This window comes from Halichoeres trimaculatus, unplaced genomic scaffold, assembly GCF_033239565.1.
Source record: "Halichoeres trimaculatus isolate MK-OKI-2021-1 unplaced genomic scaffold, fHalTri1.1 fHalTri1_scaffold_11, whole genome shotgun sequence".
Classification (NCBI taxonomy): Eukaryota; Metazoa; Chordata; class Actinopteri; order Labriformes; family Labridae; genus Halichoeres; species Halichoeres trimaculatus.
The window spans coordinates 10,628,440-10,644,431 of NW_027437189.1; the positions used below are offsets into that span (position 1 = coordinate 10,628,440).

The following is a 15,992-nucleotide window of genomic DNA, read 5'->3' on the forward strand; positions in this document are numbered from 1 at the left end:
AACCAGTATGCATAACACAGCCGGATTGTGCAGCAGTTAGCTTCTTCCAAGTGCTCTGGTTAGAAAACACGCATTCCATACATTCCAAAACAGTACAAGTCTAGTGGGACTAGGCATTATCAAAACATTAAATTCACTGAATGAGAACCGAAACCTCACGATAAGCTCTACATTAAAGCTATATTTTTCATCAGGTTTAAAGGTCAGTGTTTTAAGATCAAATTTGCACCCATTATAATTACGTAGTTAGAAAAGTTTACAATTGAAAAATGTCACTGTACAGACATATCTCTAAATTTCTAAATGAATTATTTCTTATATATCAGTATTGGGTTTATGACAAAACCTTTAACAGTTTTGTAGTTTTAACCATTTTTAGGTGTTAAACAAATTCTGCAAAGTCTATATTTGTGATAAGTGTTTACACTTCATTAGAAAGAAGATCCATTTCCTGGGCCTGCTCAAGTTCCAGAGGACAGAATGCAGAAGTTCAAGAGGAAAGACAAAACCAAAAAGGTACGTTACTGTGTGTCACCTTTTTGTAGTATCTAATAAAATGTGGAATTACATTATACCAAAAGCTCACATATCATTACTTTACTTACCCTGCTCTAGCCAAAGCGCCATCATCACAAATTGAGGGATGTAATTGCACGCTCAGAAGAAGCTTCAGAAATGTCCCAGAAACAAGCTGCCCGGTTTGACCTCCTACTACCAGAGGATGCTGGGTAATTTACTTCAAGTGCTACTCACTGGCTGCTGGGTGAATCATCAAGTGAATGATGATGACAAAAATACCTGAATCTTACTGTAACCGTTAGTCCTAAGCCTGGTTGCTAAAGGTTTTTCTGCTTTGTTAGGTTTCTTGAAGGTGATGAAGATGAGGACACATGTACGATCTCACAGCAAGATATTGCAGATGCTGTGGATATAACATCAGGGGCAAAGGTGAGACAATGACCAGAGTTTAATGTGTGGATGCAGAATGATTTCACTCCAGACCTCTAAGCTTTTACTACAAGGTCACTTTTATTGTCCTTTTTAATGTGACGCCCTGTCATACATTAGACTTTTCAGGCACAATGTGTAGTCTGTGTGTGTATTCTAGTCATCGCATATTATGTGTTATTTTACTTTGCCTGGTTGTTTTTCACATGTCAGGTTTGTAGACTCATATAAATAATTAAACACGATTTATTGGCTGGTTGTACCAGAGTAACAGACCAGGGAACATATAAAGCATCACGGAGCACTAGGTGTTCCCAAACAAAATGATGTGGCGTGTACAGTTCACATCAGTTCACGTAGTGTTCTTTTCAGCATTTCTAAGTCTAGCTACTGTTTTTCTATTCAGTACTAAAAAGAATAAATATTTTGGATTTTTTTTTTTTCGGTTTCAATTTGTTTTGGTAGAACTGTCAAAGCATGTTGTGTCAAAGGATTGCCGAGTCACATTGAAGCTAAACAACTAAAGTTCATGAAAAGATGCTCTGAATCATGATTTTCTTTCAATTTTACTGAGTATTTCTGTTTCTCTGTTTTCCAATAACTTTCCAGTATTTCAACCTGAAACTGTCCCAGTTTGGACCATATCGTGTGGATTACAGCAAGACTGGACGGTCAGTATTATACTCAATCAGTCAAACTTTATTTGTATAGCACTTTTCATGCAGGACTTTGTAATACAAAGTGCTTTACATGGGAAAAAAATAAAGTTAGAAGAAAGAAGTGGAATAAAAAGCAGAAAATTGCAAAATTGCATAAAATGAAAACATAAGACCCCCGCAATCTCCCCTCCCCCAAACCACATTTAATATACACACTTACTTACTCAAACACAAAAAGACATAAAAAGGAAATTCTGACAGAAAATGGAATAAGAGGACTGAGGTAACGCCCTCTTGAATTGAAATGAGGAAACACATCAGCTAAAACTGAAATAATAATTTTTAAAAAAGCTTAAATACGTGAGGGTAAGATAAGTGTAAATACATAAATAAAATGAAATAAAATAAAATAAAATAAAATAATATAACAATATAAAATAAAAGTTAGATAAATAATATAGTAAAATGAGAAAGTGTAACATCAGGTCATAATAAAGGCAGATATATTAGGATAATATAAGGAAAAGCATTAAAAAAGAATAAAATTTCAATTAAAAAATCTGAACTGAACTGTAGAAAAAAAACAAAATTAAAGGGTTAAGATAAGTAAAAATATAACGTAAAATAATAATTAATACAATCAGCTTAAAGCCATCTTAAAAAGGTAGGTCTTGAGTTTTCTTTTAAAAATATCAACAGTAGGTGCTTCTCTCAGGTCACAGTCACTATACTCTCCATACTAACACAATATCAGCTGGTTAATTTGATTTTCTTTCATGTCATTCATTCATATTTATATATTAAACCATTAGATTGTCTGATACACTTTGTGATAAGTTAGACTGGTCTGTCGTGAATAGCAGCCAAAAGGTTGATTCGTCACGGATCATATAGCAGACACTCACACTGATGTTCTGTATATTCATAAGTTGAGCCCCTACATGTTCCACTGCTTGTCCGATGCTTAAATAACCTCCTAAGTTTGGGTGAAATCACAAAAATCAATTAGAGTTTATGTTGAATGGAAGTTGTTTACATTGTGTTAACATTGTATCCCCTTTGTTTCAGTCACCTGCTGATTGGTGGAAGGAGAGGCCATATCGCCTGTATTGACTGGCAGTCCAAACAACTAATGTGTGAGATAAATGTGATGGAGTCAGTCAACGATGTGAAGTAGGTCACCCAGCTTGGTTTTCTGCACCACAGAACTATGTCTATTAATGTCGCTCTAACCAAACACATACTTAATTTTCTCTTTATTTAGATGGCTTCATAGTGAGAGCATGTATGCAGTGGCTCAGAAGAAGTGGCTGTATATGTACGACCCTAATGGAATTGAGCTTCACTGTATCCGAAAATTCAACGACGTCCTCCGCATGCAGTTCCTTCCATACCACTTTTTGCTAGCCACAGCAGTAAGTTCATTCTCTCCTGTCTTTTGAGATTTATTCGGTGCAAATCCCCCACAGTATCATTTTCATAACTCTTAGCATCAACTAAATGAGCCATTGAGAAGAAGCTCTGACAAACCTAACTCTTTTTACTTCTTTCTCCAGAGTGCCACAGGTTTCCTGCAGTACCTTGATGTGTCTGTGGGAAAGGAGGTGACAGCCATCTGCACCAAAGCCGGCCGGCTTGACGTGATGTGTCAGAATCCCCACAACGCCATCATCCACCTTGGACATCATAACGGCACGGTCTCTCTGTGGTCGCCCAACCAGAAAGAAGCTCTTGTTAAGATGCTCTGTCATCAGGGTGGTGTGCGCTCAGTTGCTGTTGATAAATCGGGCACGTGAGTCACCAATAAAACTTCATAGCTGTTCAGCTGGACACATTTATTGGATATCATTCAGCTGCAGAAAAAAATATTGTGGGTATTAGGAAAGCTTGGAGATTCAACCAAAGTGATGAGTAAAGACATTTTTTAATGTTACCCTCTTTTTCTGAGAAATCCCTACAGTTTGTGGTAAAACAAAAACCCTAAATCAAAAGGCTTGACATCAGATTCAATGACGACATTTTCTGACAAGCTCTGAGCTGCAGTTCCCTCAGTGTCCACCAGAGAGCAACCTTTTGTTGTTGTTTTTTTTGCTGCAGATACATGGTGACATCTGGAATGGATAAAAAGCTGAAAGTGTATGACATCAGAACCTTCAAACCACTCAAGTCTTACTTCCTGCCTGCTGGATCGTCCTGTTTGTCTCTGAGCCACAGGGGTCTGCTGTCTGCTGCCACAGGGGACGTAGTTCAGGTCCTCATCACCTCCTCGCTGCATGAGTAATAGTGAACAGGAAGTGTTGCTTTACCACAGTTTCATAAACATGGTTAGGATCCAAATTGGGTTCCCGGAAATGTGGTAACACCCCTTACACACACAGTGTTGAATAACAAAACTGAATTAACTGATACTTTAATTTAATATCGGCTGGTCCAAAGGATCACTTTTTGAAATCAGTCAAACATGTTTAAAATTTTTGCAATGTCTGGATATTATCAAAAGTCCACTAGCTGTTGAAAAAAAATCTTTTATCATTTTTTAAAACAATGCTGTCAAGCAAGCAAGTAGATACAACAGTAACAAGGTGAAGGGGGATAGAGTTGGGGAGTTATTGAGAAATATTAAGGTCACAACTTCAGTGAAGTTAAACACTTTGGTTCTGGGTTGACAAAAACAGTTTGTAAGAAGGTTTAAGGTTGTCTGTAATATCCCTGTGAGAGGGCAGTTAGTCTTTCAGCCAGCAGCACAACACATTCATGCATACAGAGTGCAATCCACAACCTACAGAAGATGACAATGAATATATTCAATAAAAACAGTAGTTAAGAAAGACAGATAAAAGCAGAGGTAACACAGTTATTTGAAAGGTGATAGCAGCAGGAACAATTGAGTTTCTCAACCTCTTTGTCCTGCACACTAATAGGCTGAATTTGTGACCTGACAGCAGCGACTCAAAAACTTTAGACCAGGGGTCACCAACCTTTTTGAGACTTCACGGCAAATGAGTGGGACAAAGGGTTACTTGTCTGATACAAACTATCTGAACAAAATTGCACAGATCCCTTTTAATTACATTGATCAAAGTAGAATTGGTAATACAATGTGAAGAGTCCGCTCACAGGTTAATGATAATTATTTCACTATTATAATTAATGATTTACAGAACAGTGATGGTTGGAAGGAGCTTCATTGTGACCAGTGCTGTTTTTTGGACTATGTCTTGCGGGCACCTTAAGAGGTTCTTGCTGGCACCATAGACTGTATAAAACAGGGGTCACCAACGTGGTGCCCGCAAGAACCACTGTTGCATGTTGCGAAGCATGTTCCCAAAAAAAGCTCTGGTTACAATAGAGCTACTTACTACCATCATTCTTCTGATATATAATGATATATAATAATCTGAAATAATCAACATTGGCATGTGAGCAGTCTCTTCTCATAGAAATACCACTTCTACTATGATTTATGCAATTGAAAAGTGATCTGTGCAGTTTTGTTCAGAGAGTTTTATCAGACAAGTAGCCCTTAGTGCCTTAGTATCCCTTGGTCTTAAAAAGGTTGATGACCCCTGGTTTAAAACATGGGCAAAGCATCCGTGGACACAGCCACATTCGCTATGACGGCGGCTGTGAGTTTTTTCTCGAGCAGCTACAGGGCGCCTGGCAATCACATGACCTGAGCTGTGCCTCTGATCGAAAAATCAAATGATCCTAATAACTTCTTAACCGCAGAGATTAAAAAAATTTACTTGCTGTACAGTGTGTGCTGACAGTGAAATCAGAGTTTTAGACCCAAGTTATTTTTTGAACCAGGCTGTAAATATGCTTTTCAATGCCATAAAAGCCTGTTTGTTTTGGCTGGGTGTGTACATGGCTTGTAGTCTTTCTACAGCCAGCCTAAAGCGGATTCTCAATGAACAGCAACTTTTAGCACGTCCGCATAGATGTTATTTTTACTAACCAGATGTTGCCCCTTGGCTGGCACCAGGTGCCCATGGGGACCATGTTGGTGACCCCTGCTTTAGACAAAGGATGGCTTTGATCTGCCAAGACTGACTGAGTTTTTATAAGAGGCTTAGTTCTATATAAGTCAGAGAGTGATGATCCTGTGATCCTGACGCAGTTTGACGGTGCTCTGCATTTTGCTACGGTTAAAGGTTGAAACTGAGATGACATAAAACTGTAGTTATCAAATCTCTTAAGTAACTGATGCCAAAACAGGCCTTGAGTTGCATAAGATTGCATTATTGGTAATCACGCTATGGCATTAAGATAAGTCTTTTTTTTATTTCCTTAATGGATATTTAAACTTTAAAATGTCTATATTAAGTAAAAACAGTCCGAGGCAAATATTTTTAGAGAAATAGCAAGTACACATCCACTTATTTAACTTTCTGTTACAATTTAAACCTATAGGCTGTTGTTGCTTTGTTTATCAGCAACAGTCTATTGGAGAAACAAAACATGAAGAAAAAAATCTAAAACATGTTTGACTTTTAAACCTTAAAGTAAAGATAACACTGCAGAAAGCTACTTTTAATCAGTCATACCTTAATTTCTTCAAAACTGCCAATAAATTGACAAATATGACCCTTCTTCGTTTTATCTAACCATTGCTTTTGGAAACCCCCTCTCAGGTTTACAGAGATGTGTGGAGCACTCCTGTCTCTAAACCCTACATGGCTCACAGAGTACGAGGAACAGTTTGGGGGCTGCAGTTCTGCCCCTTTGAGGACGTCCTCGGAGTTGGGCATGGAGATGGTTTTACCAGCATGCTTGTACCAGGTATAGCTTAATTTTTCTTCATACGCCCACATGTTAAGAGGGTTCATGGTGCTTTCCGCTTCAAGTGTTTGTTAGTTTCCTGACAAGTAGAACATAAAGGCATGTTTTACCCACCATGTTGAAAAGTACAGTTTAAAAGCTTTGGTCACATTTGCTTGAGCCAGATGGTATAAAATGAAACTCCAACAACCAGAGTTCAGCAGGTTGTAATACAGGTTTTTCTGCAAACGTTTTATTGATAAGAAAACAATGTGGTTAGCTGCTCAGTTTATGTCGACTGCAGATGATTTGAGAGAGATCAGATCTAATCTAGAGCTGCCATCACTGAACTCTCTTTGTCCCTTCACTTCTCTCCTCTTCAATTCTAACTCACAGGGGCAGGAGAGCCTAACTTTGATGGTCTGGATGCAAATCCGTATCGCAGTGTGAAGCAGAGGCAGGAATGGGAGGTTAAAGCCCTGCTTGAGAAGATCCAACCAGAGCTCATCAGCCTTGACCCTCATCAGTTGGGACAAGTCGATCAAGCCACTTTTGAGCAACGTCACCAAGACAGAGTTCAAGCTTTGGTCAGTGTCCTCAAGCACCCTCTAGCCTACAGGCTATCAGGTTGAAAGATCATATTAGCCTGGCTCAAGGCCGAACAGGGGAGGAGAGGGCACGCTTGAGTTGTAACCAAAATATGTTTGTCTCACTTCACTATCAGAAGAACAGCAAGTCAGATAGGTTGAAACAAGCCAAGGAAGAGCACAATTATTTACATACCATCACTTGGTGGAACCACCAAAACAAACTTGACTGTCTCTGAGTTTGGGTAACCAACACACAGCGAAGCAGATGAGCTCACTACGGTTTCCTTATAGAGCTGCTGAGAGAAACTAGCTAGTCCAGAAAACCAAGAACATCAGACATATATTGTCATATATTGTTTACTCATAGATGCCAATTTTTAGCCATAACTGAATCAGAAATAGTCAGCTTTACTTAATCCCCACAAAAAAAGGCAATAGTAAAGATTGTCATGACCCCTTTACTGATTATATTCTTCGAGTTTGCATTGCATAAACAAAAAAGTTCTGAATGACTCCATAATGATTAACAGACAATAGATCTTACAGTTCATTCCAAAGATCATCCTAGTAGATGTGTCATTTTGATTTCCTGGTCTTTGATGTGCGTGTTGATGTCTCAGACTAGTTTAACACCATAACTCTCCACGTCCAGTCAAGTTTCACCAAGAGTGTGATATTTTGTTACATATCAACTGTGCCATTCATCTAAGAGTGTGTGGTCCAGGAATTTAATTGAATGAGCAAATGCAAAATCTGAACTAGCTAGAGCATGTACAGTTTTTAACTAAGAAAAAAGCAAGACAACCAGAAGTTAATCTTACTTCATAATAATCAAGTAGGCCTAAACAATAATTAGCTAGAGGTTGTTCAGTCACACACATGGACCTTTGATAGTTGTAAGTTTGTAATCATATGGTTCTCTAAGAGCATTTTTCTGTCATTTTAGGGCTTTGATCCACTTGCCAAGGAGAAATTTATTCCCAAGTACAAGAAAAAAGGCCGTAGCTCTGCTGGTAATGTTGAAAAACGTAAGAAACAAGTGGCCCATGAAGACCAAAGGGTAAGTAATGTAGAATTAAAACAGGTATTGATGCACCAATGATGTGATCCTTTTGCTCTGCCATCAAGTTTTGCTCATCTGTCTTTGGCCTCTCTACTCCTTTAGGATGTGATCAGGAAAACTGTTGAGGACAAAATGAAGATGGAAAAAGAAAGAAAGGAGAGCGAGGAGAAGAAGAAGGCGGTGACATCCAGCCAGAAATCTGCTTTGGACCGATTCAAAAAGTAGAAAAGGAGGACTCTTTGTGCAGCCAAGAACCCAGTGACATTCTGTAGGAGTGACCCTTGAACTTTATACAGAGGAAACATTTCTACACTGCTGGAACTAACCATCATTTGCAGCAATCCTGGACATAGTCCTTTAAAAGGACTTACTCACTGAAGGGGAAGCATTTATGAAGGGGAGCATTTATCTGTGGTCGGGGTTGAGTGCTGCGTTAGGACAGTTCTATTCAATGGCTGGAGCCTCCAGCACTTCCTGTCTGCATGAGTGGAGATTGTGAGTTGCCACGGCTGCTGCGGGTGTAGGTTTTTCACTTACATTCTACAATGTCAAATACATTGTGTGATTTTTTTTTGGTATCAACATATACAAGAAATAAAAATATGTTGGCAGATCTTTGCATTCAGTGTCATTCAAGTTCACATCTATAGGAACAGAATGGGTCATTGTTTAACTCATTTCATTAATACAGCATTGATCCCTACCCTGATTTAGAAGGTAAATACTGGCTGCTCAAACAATTTATGAGTGCTGTGATTCAAAAGGACTGTTAAAAGAAATGCGGTTTCTCTGAGACATGCAGAGCCTTAAACGTTGCTCAAAGTTTCAGGAAGTAGTAGCACAACCACTTCTCTTTCTTTGAATTTTTAACATTCCTTCTCTAATCTTAAACAGGCTCATGTTGTACATGACCTTGATCGCTGTGTGTACTGATAACTCCACTCGTTTAACGGTTACGTTTTTTGTGATGTCAGTTTGATTTGTGGTATGAACCATGAACGCCTCCCCCACATGTATCTTGTCACTTCCTTAAGGACACGTTCACACTTGCAAACCATACGGTGGCCGAACCCTGAAGCCCAGTTCGTTTGGCCAGTGTAACCACAAGTGTGCCATGCTTGAGCCCGATTCACCTCTCTGCTAGGGGTGGGCCTATTGATCAAAATATCGATAGTATCGATGGCAAGAGTATTGGTATCGGATCGATACTAGCATGATGAGATCGATACTGCAGTTTCTCTTATGTCGTCCAGAAATTTACTTTACTCTCCTCTGTCTGTGCAAATAGGAGGGAACTTTTTGTTATTTTACACTTGTGATTTTTTTTTCCCTAAACAATTGTGGTGGAAAAATAATTATTTTAATACTTTTATACAGTTAAAATGTTGTTCTATTGTTGTGTTTAGTTAAGAAAAGCATTTTTATTGCCTAAAATCTTTGTGCTGTTTTACCAAAATCATTATCATAATCATAATCAACCAACTCAAGGCAAAATCACAAAATTATTCAATGATCATTACATTTCATGTAAAAAGTATCGATACCGGTATCCGTATCGGCGATACTAGCCCTTTATTTACTTGGTATTGGATCGATACCAAAATTCCCAGTATCGCCCACCCCTACTCTCTGCTTTGGCAGGCTTTGGAGAGGCGTCAGCGCGGTTTGCTTCATGCACGAGCACACGCGCACGGACACAAGGCATGCTCCATGACGTATGATCGCTGCAGCCGCTTTAAACAATAGCGAGAGTGGGCTATATCTGACCAAAACGACCCACCTTGCCTTGAACTCTGGTTTTAAAAACATCTCTGACAGTTAAGCAGATGAACTGGGCTTTAAAACATCAAACTAGGGTTATGAGATGGTAGGCAAATGATACCCCTTCATAATTGCTGCTCTTGCGCTGAACTGACAAAGGATAGCCTATGTGTTTGTATATTTGTGTAAGTGGGGCAATCAATCAGGCCATCAGCTGGAGGTTTTAATCCTGAACACCAACTATCCACGACTCTGTACCCACTTTTCCAATTGGTGGAGTACTGTTTAAAAAAGATCATCCTGCTTCCTCCCATCTGCGTGACTTTCTGAGATGATGGCTTGATGTTTTTAGGGTCAGCTGACCATGCAAGAAAAATATCGGCATTTAAAGGTAATCCTTTCTTGGTTTTCGAAATCTACCATTTGCAGTCGTTGCCTTATTTTGTGATGGAAAAGGGAAACAGTAATGACAGATGTTTAGGACTGATCTGACTGAAGAAAAAATGAGACAATGGGTTACATTAATGTGAGATCTGGAGTGGTTTATTGGTGATGGAAACACATTTCCTGAGTGCACACTCTCTGGATCTACATTGTGGGTAAAACCACACGCCAAAGCTTTTCGGTGTTAGTTAATAGATCCTTCAAAGCAATAAAATAATTCCCACAAATCCCAGCCATTCATACTCAGTTGATGTGTAACACAAATGCCGCAACACACTTTTCAGGAGAATCAGTGCTTTGCGTTTCTTTGTTTCAGAGTTACATCTTGGTATCTTTTGATACCATCCTGCAAAGAGAAGAACCTCTTACAACATGAGCGTTACTGTCTCTAGTGTCAGAAACCCAACAAATAGCAGGTTACACTAACCACCATGTCATAAATTTCCCTAAAACACGAGTCTTGATAAATTTCTTGGATCCTGTACTGAGGAAGGTATTATTCTGTTTCGAGCATGAAAGTTTAAGCTGATACATATTACTGCCTTTCTACAAGGTTATCAGAAGCTTGTGGTTTGATATCTTTTGTGTCTGGACCATCATGCATTTGGGTATTTTATTAGACTAACATCTACCAAGTGCCTGTAAAAGACAGGTATACATATATGTGAGATATATATTCATAGATATAAAGGTAGCAGCATGTAGATGTAAGATTTATTGTGTTTGCGGAAATACTTAGTCTTATGTGCATTCAACACAAAATAAGGCTCTTATACCAGTTATAGAAATGCCCATGATTCTGCTGTAAAAGTTGTACAGGAAGGGTGCATACATAATCTGTGCAACAAACTAATCCCTTTAATTTGTAAGCCTTAAAGAAACAAAACTTGCACCCAAACATTTGCTTATATAACAGGTTCCTGTTTTGTTCTGGCACCATATATTTATTATGACCCCAGCTGGCCTTTTCTCTTTTAGAGCAGCAAAGTTTGACTAATTTCAGGTCATTTACACTGTGACACAAGCTAACGACACTGTGATGCTTGTAGACAATGTGAAATTAGTCCCAGTCAGCAAGTTATCTGCAATTTTGCAATATGTCAATCTGGTAAGTGCCGCAAATGAAGCTAGGTGTACAGTATGCATGGCTAAAGTTTCAAAGGGTAGCACTAGTATTGCCATACAGGGTTAGCAGCACAGACCTACAGCTGTTACAACTGCTCAGTATCATTTAATAGGGGAGACTGGGGACAGTTGCAACACTTTTTACATTACTCTCAGTTACTCAGAGAATATTTGGACTAGTCTCACCAAATCATTACATATTAAACCTACATCTGTCTGCCAAATGTCCATACCATTTAAAGATGGCTACATATAACGTATTAATCAGAATATTCATTTGAATAGAGGAATTCAGACGTTGCAACTGACCCAAAACCTGGGGACAGTTGCAACACAGATCAGGGACGGTTGCAACATATAAAAACAAAACATTAATTTTTCACTAAATATCCTCAGTATTTTGTCTAAATAGGACAAATACTAATGTTATGACCCAGAGTGGGCTCAAATTCAATTTTCTTTTCTGTACAGCTTTAAGGTATTTAATTAGTTTTGTTTTGTTTTAAACATGGGCCTACCTTGAGTCAATGTGCAGATATTACTGAAGCTATAAAAACTCAATATTGCATTTTGGGACAAAAAGAATGGAATAACTTGCAACATTATTTTTTGATGCCGTGCTTGCAAGATTCTTTTTTTTTTTTTGTGGAACCTGAACAATGTGGTGTGGCATATGTCAAAGGCCTTGGCCACTGCCCTCGCTGATTTGCCCTCAACTGTAATAATATCTGAGGCTTGTTCCAAAATACTGAGGTGAACCCCTCTGTTAGTGACTCTCTTTCTCACTCTTTGTATGCTGAAAATAAACAGAATACAATTTCTCTATTTAGATGATTCATTCACTCTATGACAAGTTTATATGACACATACAACATACAACAAAAACTAAGTGCTAATTTTTGCTTAAGTTATTTGGGAAATTATTCTCTTTATCATTAGCATTAGTTTCTCCATATGATTGCCTGTTCTGTTCATCATGCGCAATAAAATATATTAATTTTGCCTATTTTGAACTAAAAATCTTAAAAAATATGGTTGTGTGGTCTCTTCTAATATGACTAACCTAATAGCATGGGGACAGCTGCAACAGCTGCAACTGTCCCCATGGTACCAGTCATGACAAAACACCATGTGCTAGCTAGCCACATTGACATTGACACATGCTCACCATGTCATTTAATAGTCAACAAACGGTGATTTAAACTAGATTGGTTTGGATTCATTCATACATAAGGTCAGGACACTATGACAAAAAAACAGCTCATGAAAAAAAGCTACTTTCATACCTCCAAAACAACTTTACTTGATAGAAGCAGGACCAGATGCTCAATATGGCCTCTCTCTTCTTGGTGGGTGGAGGGTCTAACTGAGCAGGTGCAGTGTGAGTGTCATCACTCTAGCATGTCTCTGATTAGAGAAATAAGGCTTGTTGCGACCGTCCCTTGTTGCAACTGTCCCCAGTCTCCCCTATACCATCTCAGTGAATAAACTATCGATTAAGATGCCATATTAACTTGTAGTATTTATCTTCTTTTAGCATTTTGTTTGAGTGTAACAATACAGGGTGCTGTAACAGTCTATGATAACGTTCAGGACTACTGTGATGCTTCTATCAGAATACCAGCTGATCATTCCCTTTACTGCAAAAATGGCCATTGATCACACAACAGTTTAAAAAAATAAAGCTATAAAAATAAGGTGACATTTTTCAGAGGACACGAACAGTGTAGCTTCACAGCCTGAAGAGCACTTGTGCTGTTCACAGTATTAAAGCGAGGCACAGCCTCAAACACTCCTTCTTACATAAGTTCTCACAACCCCTTCTCCAGCCCCAGAGCTGCCCCCAGCATAGCCCTGACTTTGCACATCCCCAGAGAAGCTCGTAGAGTCAGCCAGGAGCATGGCTGCGAAGCATGGATGTCAGCCCAGTAATGCAGCATCTCCTTTGGTGAAATGTGGTGGATAGAGACCATGGACTGATAGCAGCAGCGTCCGTATGGCACACCAGGGCCTCCGGAGAAGAGGGGGCAGTGTGAGGGCAGGACACCAGCTGCTCGGGCACACAAACCCACAAACACATCCTCAGGGGGCAGGGGGGTGGATAAAGGTGATGCAGAGGCTGCAAGTGAAATTTTTAACAATGCAGAGCGGGACAGGACATAAGCTGTACCACTGCAATAGTCTGGAAAGACAGTAGGGGGGTAAGCCCCTGAAGGGAGGTAGTGCTTGCTATCTGGGTCACGGTTTGGAGCCACTCGGAGATGAACCCTTCCAAGGTACAAGTCTCCCTGTTCATAAGGATTACGGCTCTTGTTCAGGAAATGCAGGAGGGCACTGGGATTGAACAGGACATCATCGTCCACTTTGGCCAAAAAGTGAGCCTGGGGGCAGAACCGGCGGGCCCAGCCCAGCATGGACAAGGTTTTCAGGGTTAAGTTGGAGTAAGTGTCCACAAATCGCCCCTGAATCAGATCTCCTCTCTCTCTTGCCTCCTCTATCAGCAGCTTGGCTAGTCCAGGGTCAGACGCCACCCCCACCATGAACAGGGTCATGACCCGCAGGCCCCTCACCTCCACCTCTCCTCCCCAAGTGTCCCGGATGGCTTGGCGGAACCTCTGGTTGGCAGGGGCCGAGGTAACCATGGTAATAAGGTACGGCTTTGCCCGCTGGCACACGAGTGGGCTCGGCATGAGCAGGAACTCCTCGGGTCTGGTGGGGGCGACGCTCTGTGGGGGGACGATGCCGGCGTGCGGCTCCACCATCCTGTTCATCCTCATGGAGGTGACCCATAACTCAATAAAATCCAAGAAGAACAAAGCCAAGAGAGATAAGGTCGCTGTCGCAGTGCACAGAACAGGCAAGAAACCAAACCGGCTCCCTCGCTTTCCAAACCGGGGCTTACATACCCAAAGTCCCCGTCCGACCATGACCAAGCCCCGCTAGCACTGCGCAGCTCCAAACACCACTGTAGCTGCTTGAGCTCGCCTGCTCCTAACAGATCCACCTACGCTTGTCTCCACAATAAAAATCACTGTACTGTCATTACGCGTCCCCAGCTCTCGGTCTCCTAGTTACTCCTCTGCTCCGAGGTCCAGTTAGCCCCAGCTGCAGCCGTAGGAGAGTGCCAGTGTCGGCGAGGATGCGGTAAATGTAGTGGTATCTTGCGCTTGTGTTGATGCTGCAACCGTGTCAGTTTTTACAAAAGTGGAATATGCAGCTGCGCAAATGAGACGGTCGATTCAGCAGCAGCCTGGAGCTGTATCTTGTCCTGGCACGCCACTGAAATGTGGCACTGTTCACTCAGGGTCGATTGCGACGGATCGAAAACGTGCTAAATAATTTCCACTTTCGAGTAGCAGAATGCGCTCTGATGCTCCTTGATGATGTGATACACCCAGCCTCAGATGAGCAGCTTTGTTTTCCGGTCATTACGCTGCGTAAGACTGCCCCGTGGACACAGCAGCTGTTGTTTGCAAATCTGGGCTTTAAAAAATTGACTTATTTCAACTATAAAAACTATTACTTGTTATATGTCCTACATTGCATCCCTCTATTGATTTTGGAGACTTTCATGCTGCATTGGTTTGGTATTGATTTTTTTTTTTTTTTTTGGCTCAAACAAATTCCATCTCTGTCTAGACAGAATAAAACTGGCTCAATTATGTCAGTTTCGCTTTTTGCTAATGCACTTAATGCCGACGCAGCAGTAATATGTCCAAAGAAAGGCAAAGCGATGTAGCCACAGGAATGGGGATCTGAAAAAGAAGGAGGAAGTCTGTAGACTATTATACTGAAGAAAAAAAAAACAGAAATTTCTGGGAATGTTAAAGAATGGACAAATACAGACCTGATGGGTTGGGTATTTATTTTTTATCAGTGCAATTTTATCATGTCATCCTGGTGCTCTGCCATGTGCATGTTTCCTGCAGGCGGTCTCACCTACTGGCTCAGGGTGACCCCTAGTGTTCATCTAGATGTACTGATGGCTTGCCGAGTTTTAACTGATGTCTTGGGAGGGAGGTCATGTAAATGCAGGCAAATGTAAACTTAGCCTTTACTTCTCTACTGCAGTGTTATGCAGAGAGCAGCAACAGTAGGAAAACGTCAGTACTGTCGATCCATTGGGTTAAATTAACATTGTAACTATTCGTAATATAACCTTTACAAGATGTGTCGACATTTTTCATCTTTGAAGGTAACAGGACAGTTTAGGATCCAACAAGTCAGGCAGTATGTATTCAAAAAGTTATACTCTCAAAAATGATTTAAATGGAAGGTAATAGGACTTCAATAACCCATATATTTTAATTTGGTGGTCAAGTTTATGGTTCACCTGTAACTTCAATCAATGCTTTCCTGCATGTTTTTGCAGGAGAGACATTCTCTAGGCCCTTGACTGACAAGGGCCCAAACAAATCTGAGATGTTTGTTGATTGTGATATGATGAGGCTCACTTTCTTGGTGTTCATGAAGCCCAAAATCTATGACAGCAACCCAACCATTTTTTCCCCTTTTGTGAAAAATAACATTTTTTTTTCAATGTTTTACAACATCAGCATTATTATGAAATATTTGTTAACTACATTTTCACTTTTTGCACAGTAAAAACAATAAGTAAACAGACTTTCAAGTTTTATTCTG

The 15,992-nt window shown here is 40.1% G+C and overlaps 2 protein-coding genes across 2 annotated transcripts in view; one reads left to right on the top strand and one right to left on the bottom strand.

Annotated features, from left to right (window-relative positions):
- The window catches only part of wdr46 (WD repeat domain 46), a 9,147-nt gene extending 588 nt beyond the window's left edge, over nt 1–8,559 (top strand). Inside the window, exons 3-14 of the mRNA XM_074681403.1 lie at nt 436–516; nt 616–728; nt 861–948; nt 1,558–1,619; nt 2,676–2,780; nt 2,872–3,022; nt 3,164–3,399; nt 3,705–3,858; nt 6,242–6,389; nt 6,765–6,955; nt 7,905–8,018; nt 8,124–8,559. Coding sequence (XP_074537504.1) covers nt 436–516; nt 616–728; nt 861–948; nt 1,558–1,619; nt 2,676–2,780; nt 2,872–3,022; nt 3,164–3,399; nt 3,705–3,858; nt 6,242–6,389; nt 6,765–6,955; nt 7,905–8,018; nt 8,124–8,246 — 1,566 coding nt within the window. The 3' untranslated portion in view covers nt 8,247–8,559. The remainder of the gene's footprint in view (nt 1–435; nt 517–615; nt 729–860; nt 949–1,557; nt 1,620–2,675; nt 2,781–2,871; nt 3,023–3,163; nt 3,400–3,704; nt 3,859–6,241; nt 6,390–6,764; nt 6,956–7,904; nt 8,019–8,123) is intronic.
- Nucleotides 8,560–9,539: 980 nt separating this feature from the next.
- b3galt4 (UDP-Gal:betaGlcNAc beta 1,3-galactosyltransferase, polypeptide 4) lies at nt 9,540–15,277 on the bottom strand. Its single transcript, XM_074682486.1, has 2 exons — nt 15,199–15,277; nt 9,540–15,106 (listed from the first exon to the last, which is right to left on the bottom strand). The coding sequence occupies exon 2, from the start codon at nt 14,276–14,278 to the stop codon at nt 13,163–13,165; it is 1,116 nt and encodes a 371-aa protein (XP_074538587.1). The 5' UTR covers nt 14,279–15,106; nt 15,199–15,277; the 3' UTR covers nt 9,540–13,162.
- Between the last annotated feature and the right edge of the window lie 715 nt (nt 15,278–15,992).

Bases quoted from the DNA above. Each gene is read 5' to 3' on its own strand.
- b3galt4 (XM_074682486.1), bottom strand. From the start codon at position 14,278: ATGGTCGGACGGGGACTTTGGGTATGTAAGCCCCGGTTTGGAAAGCGA.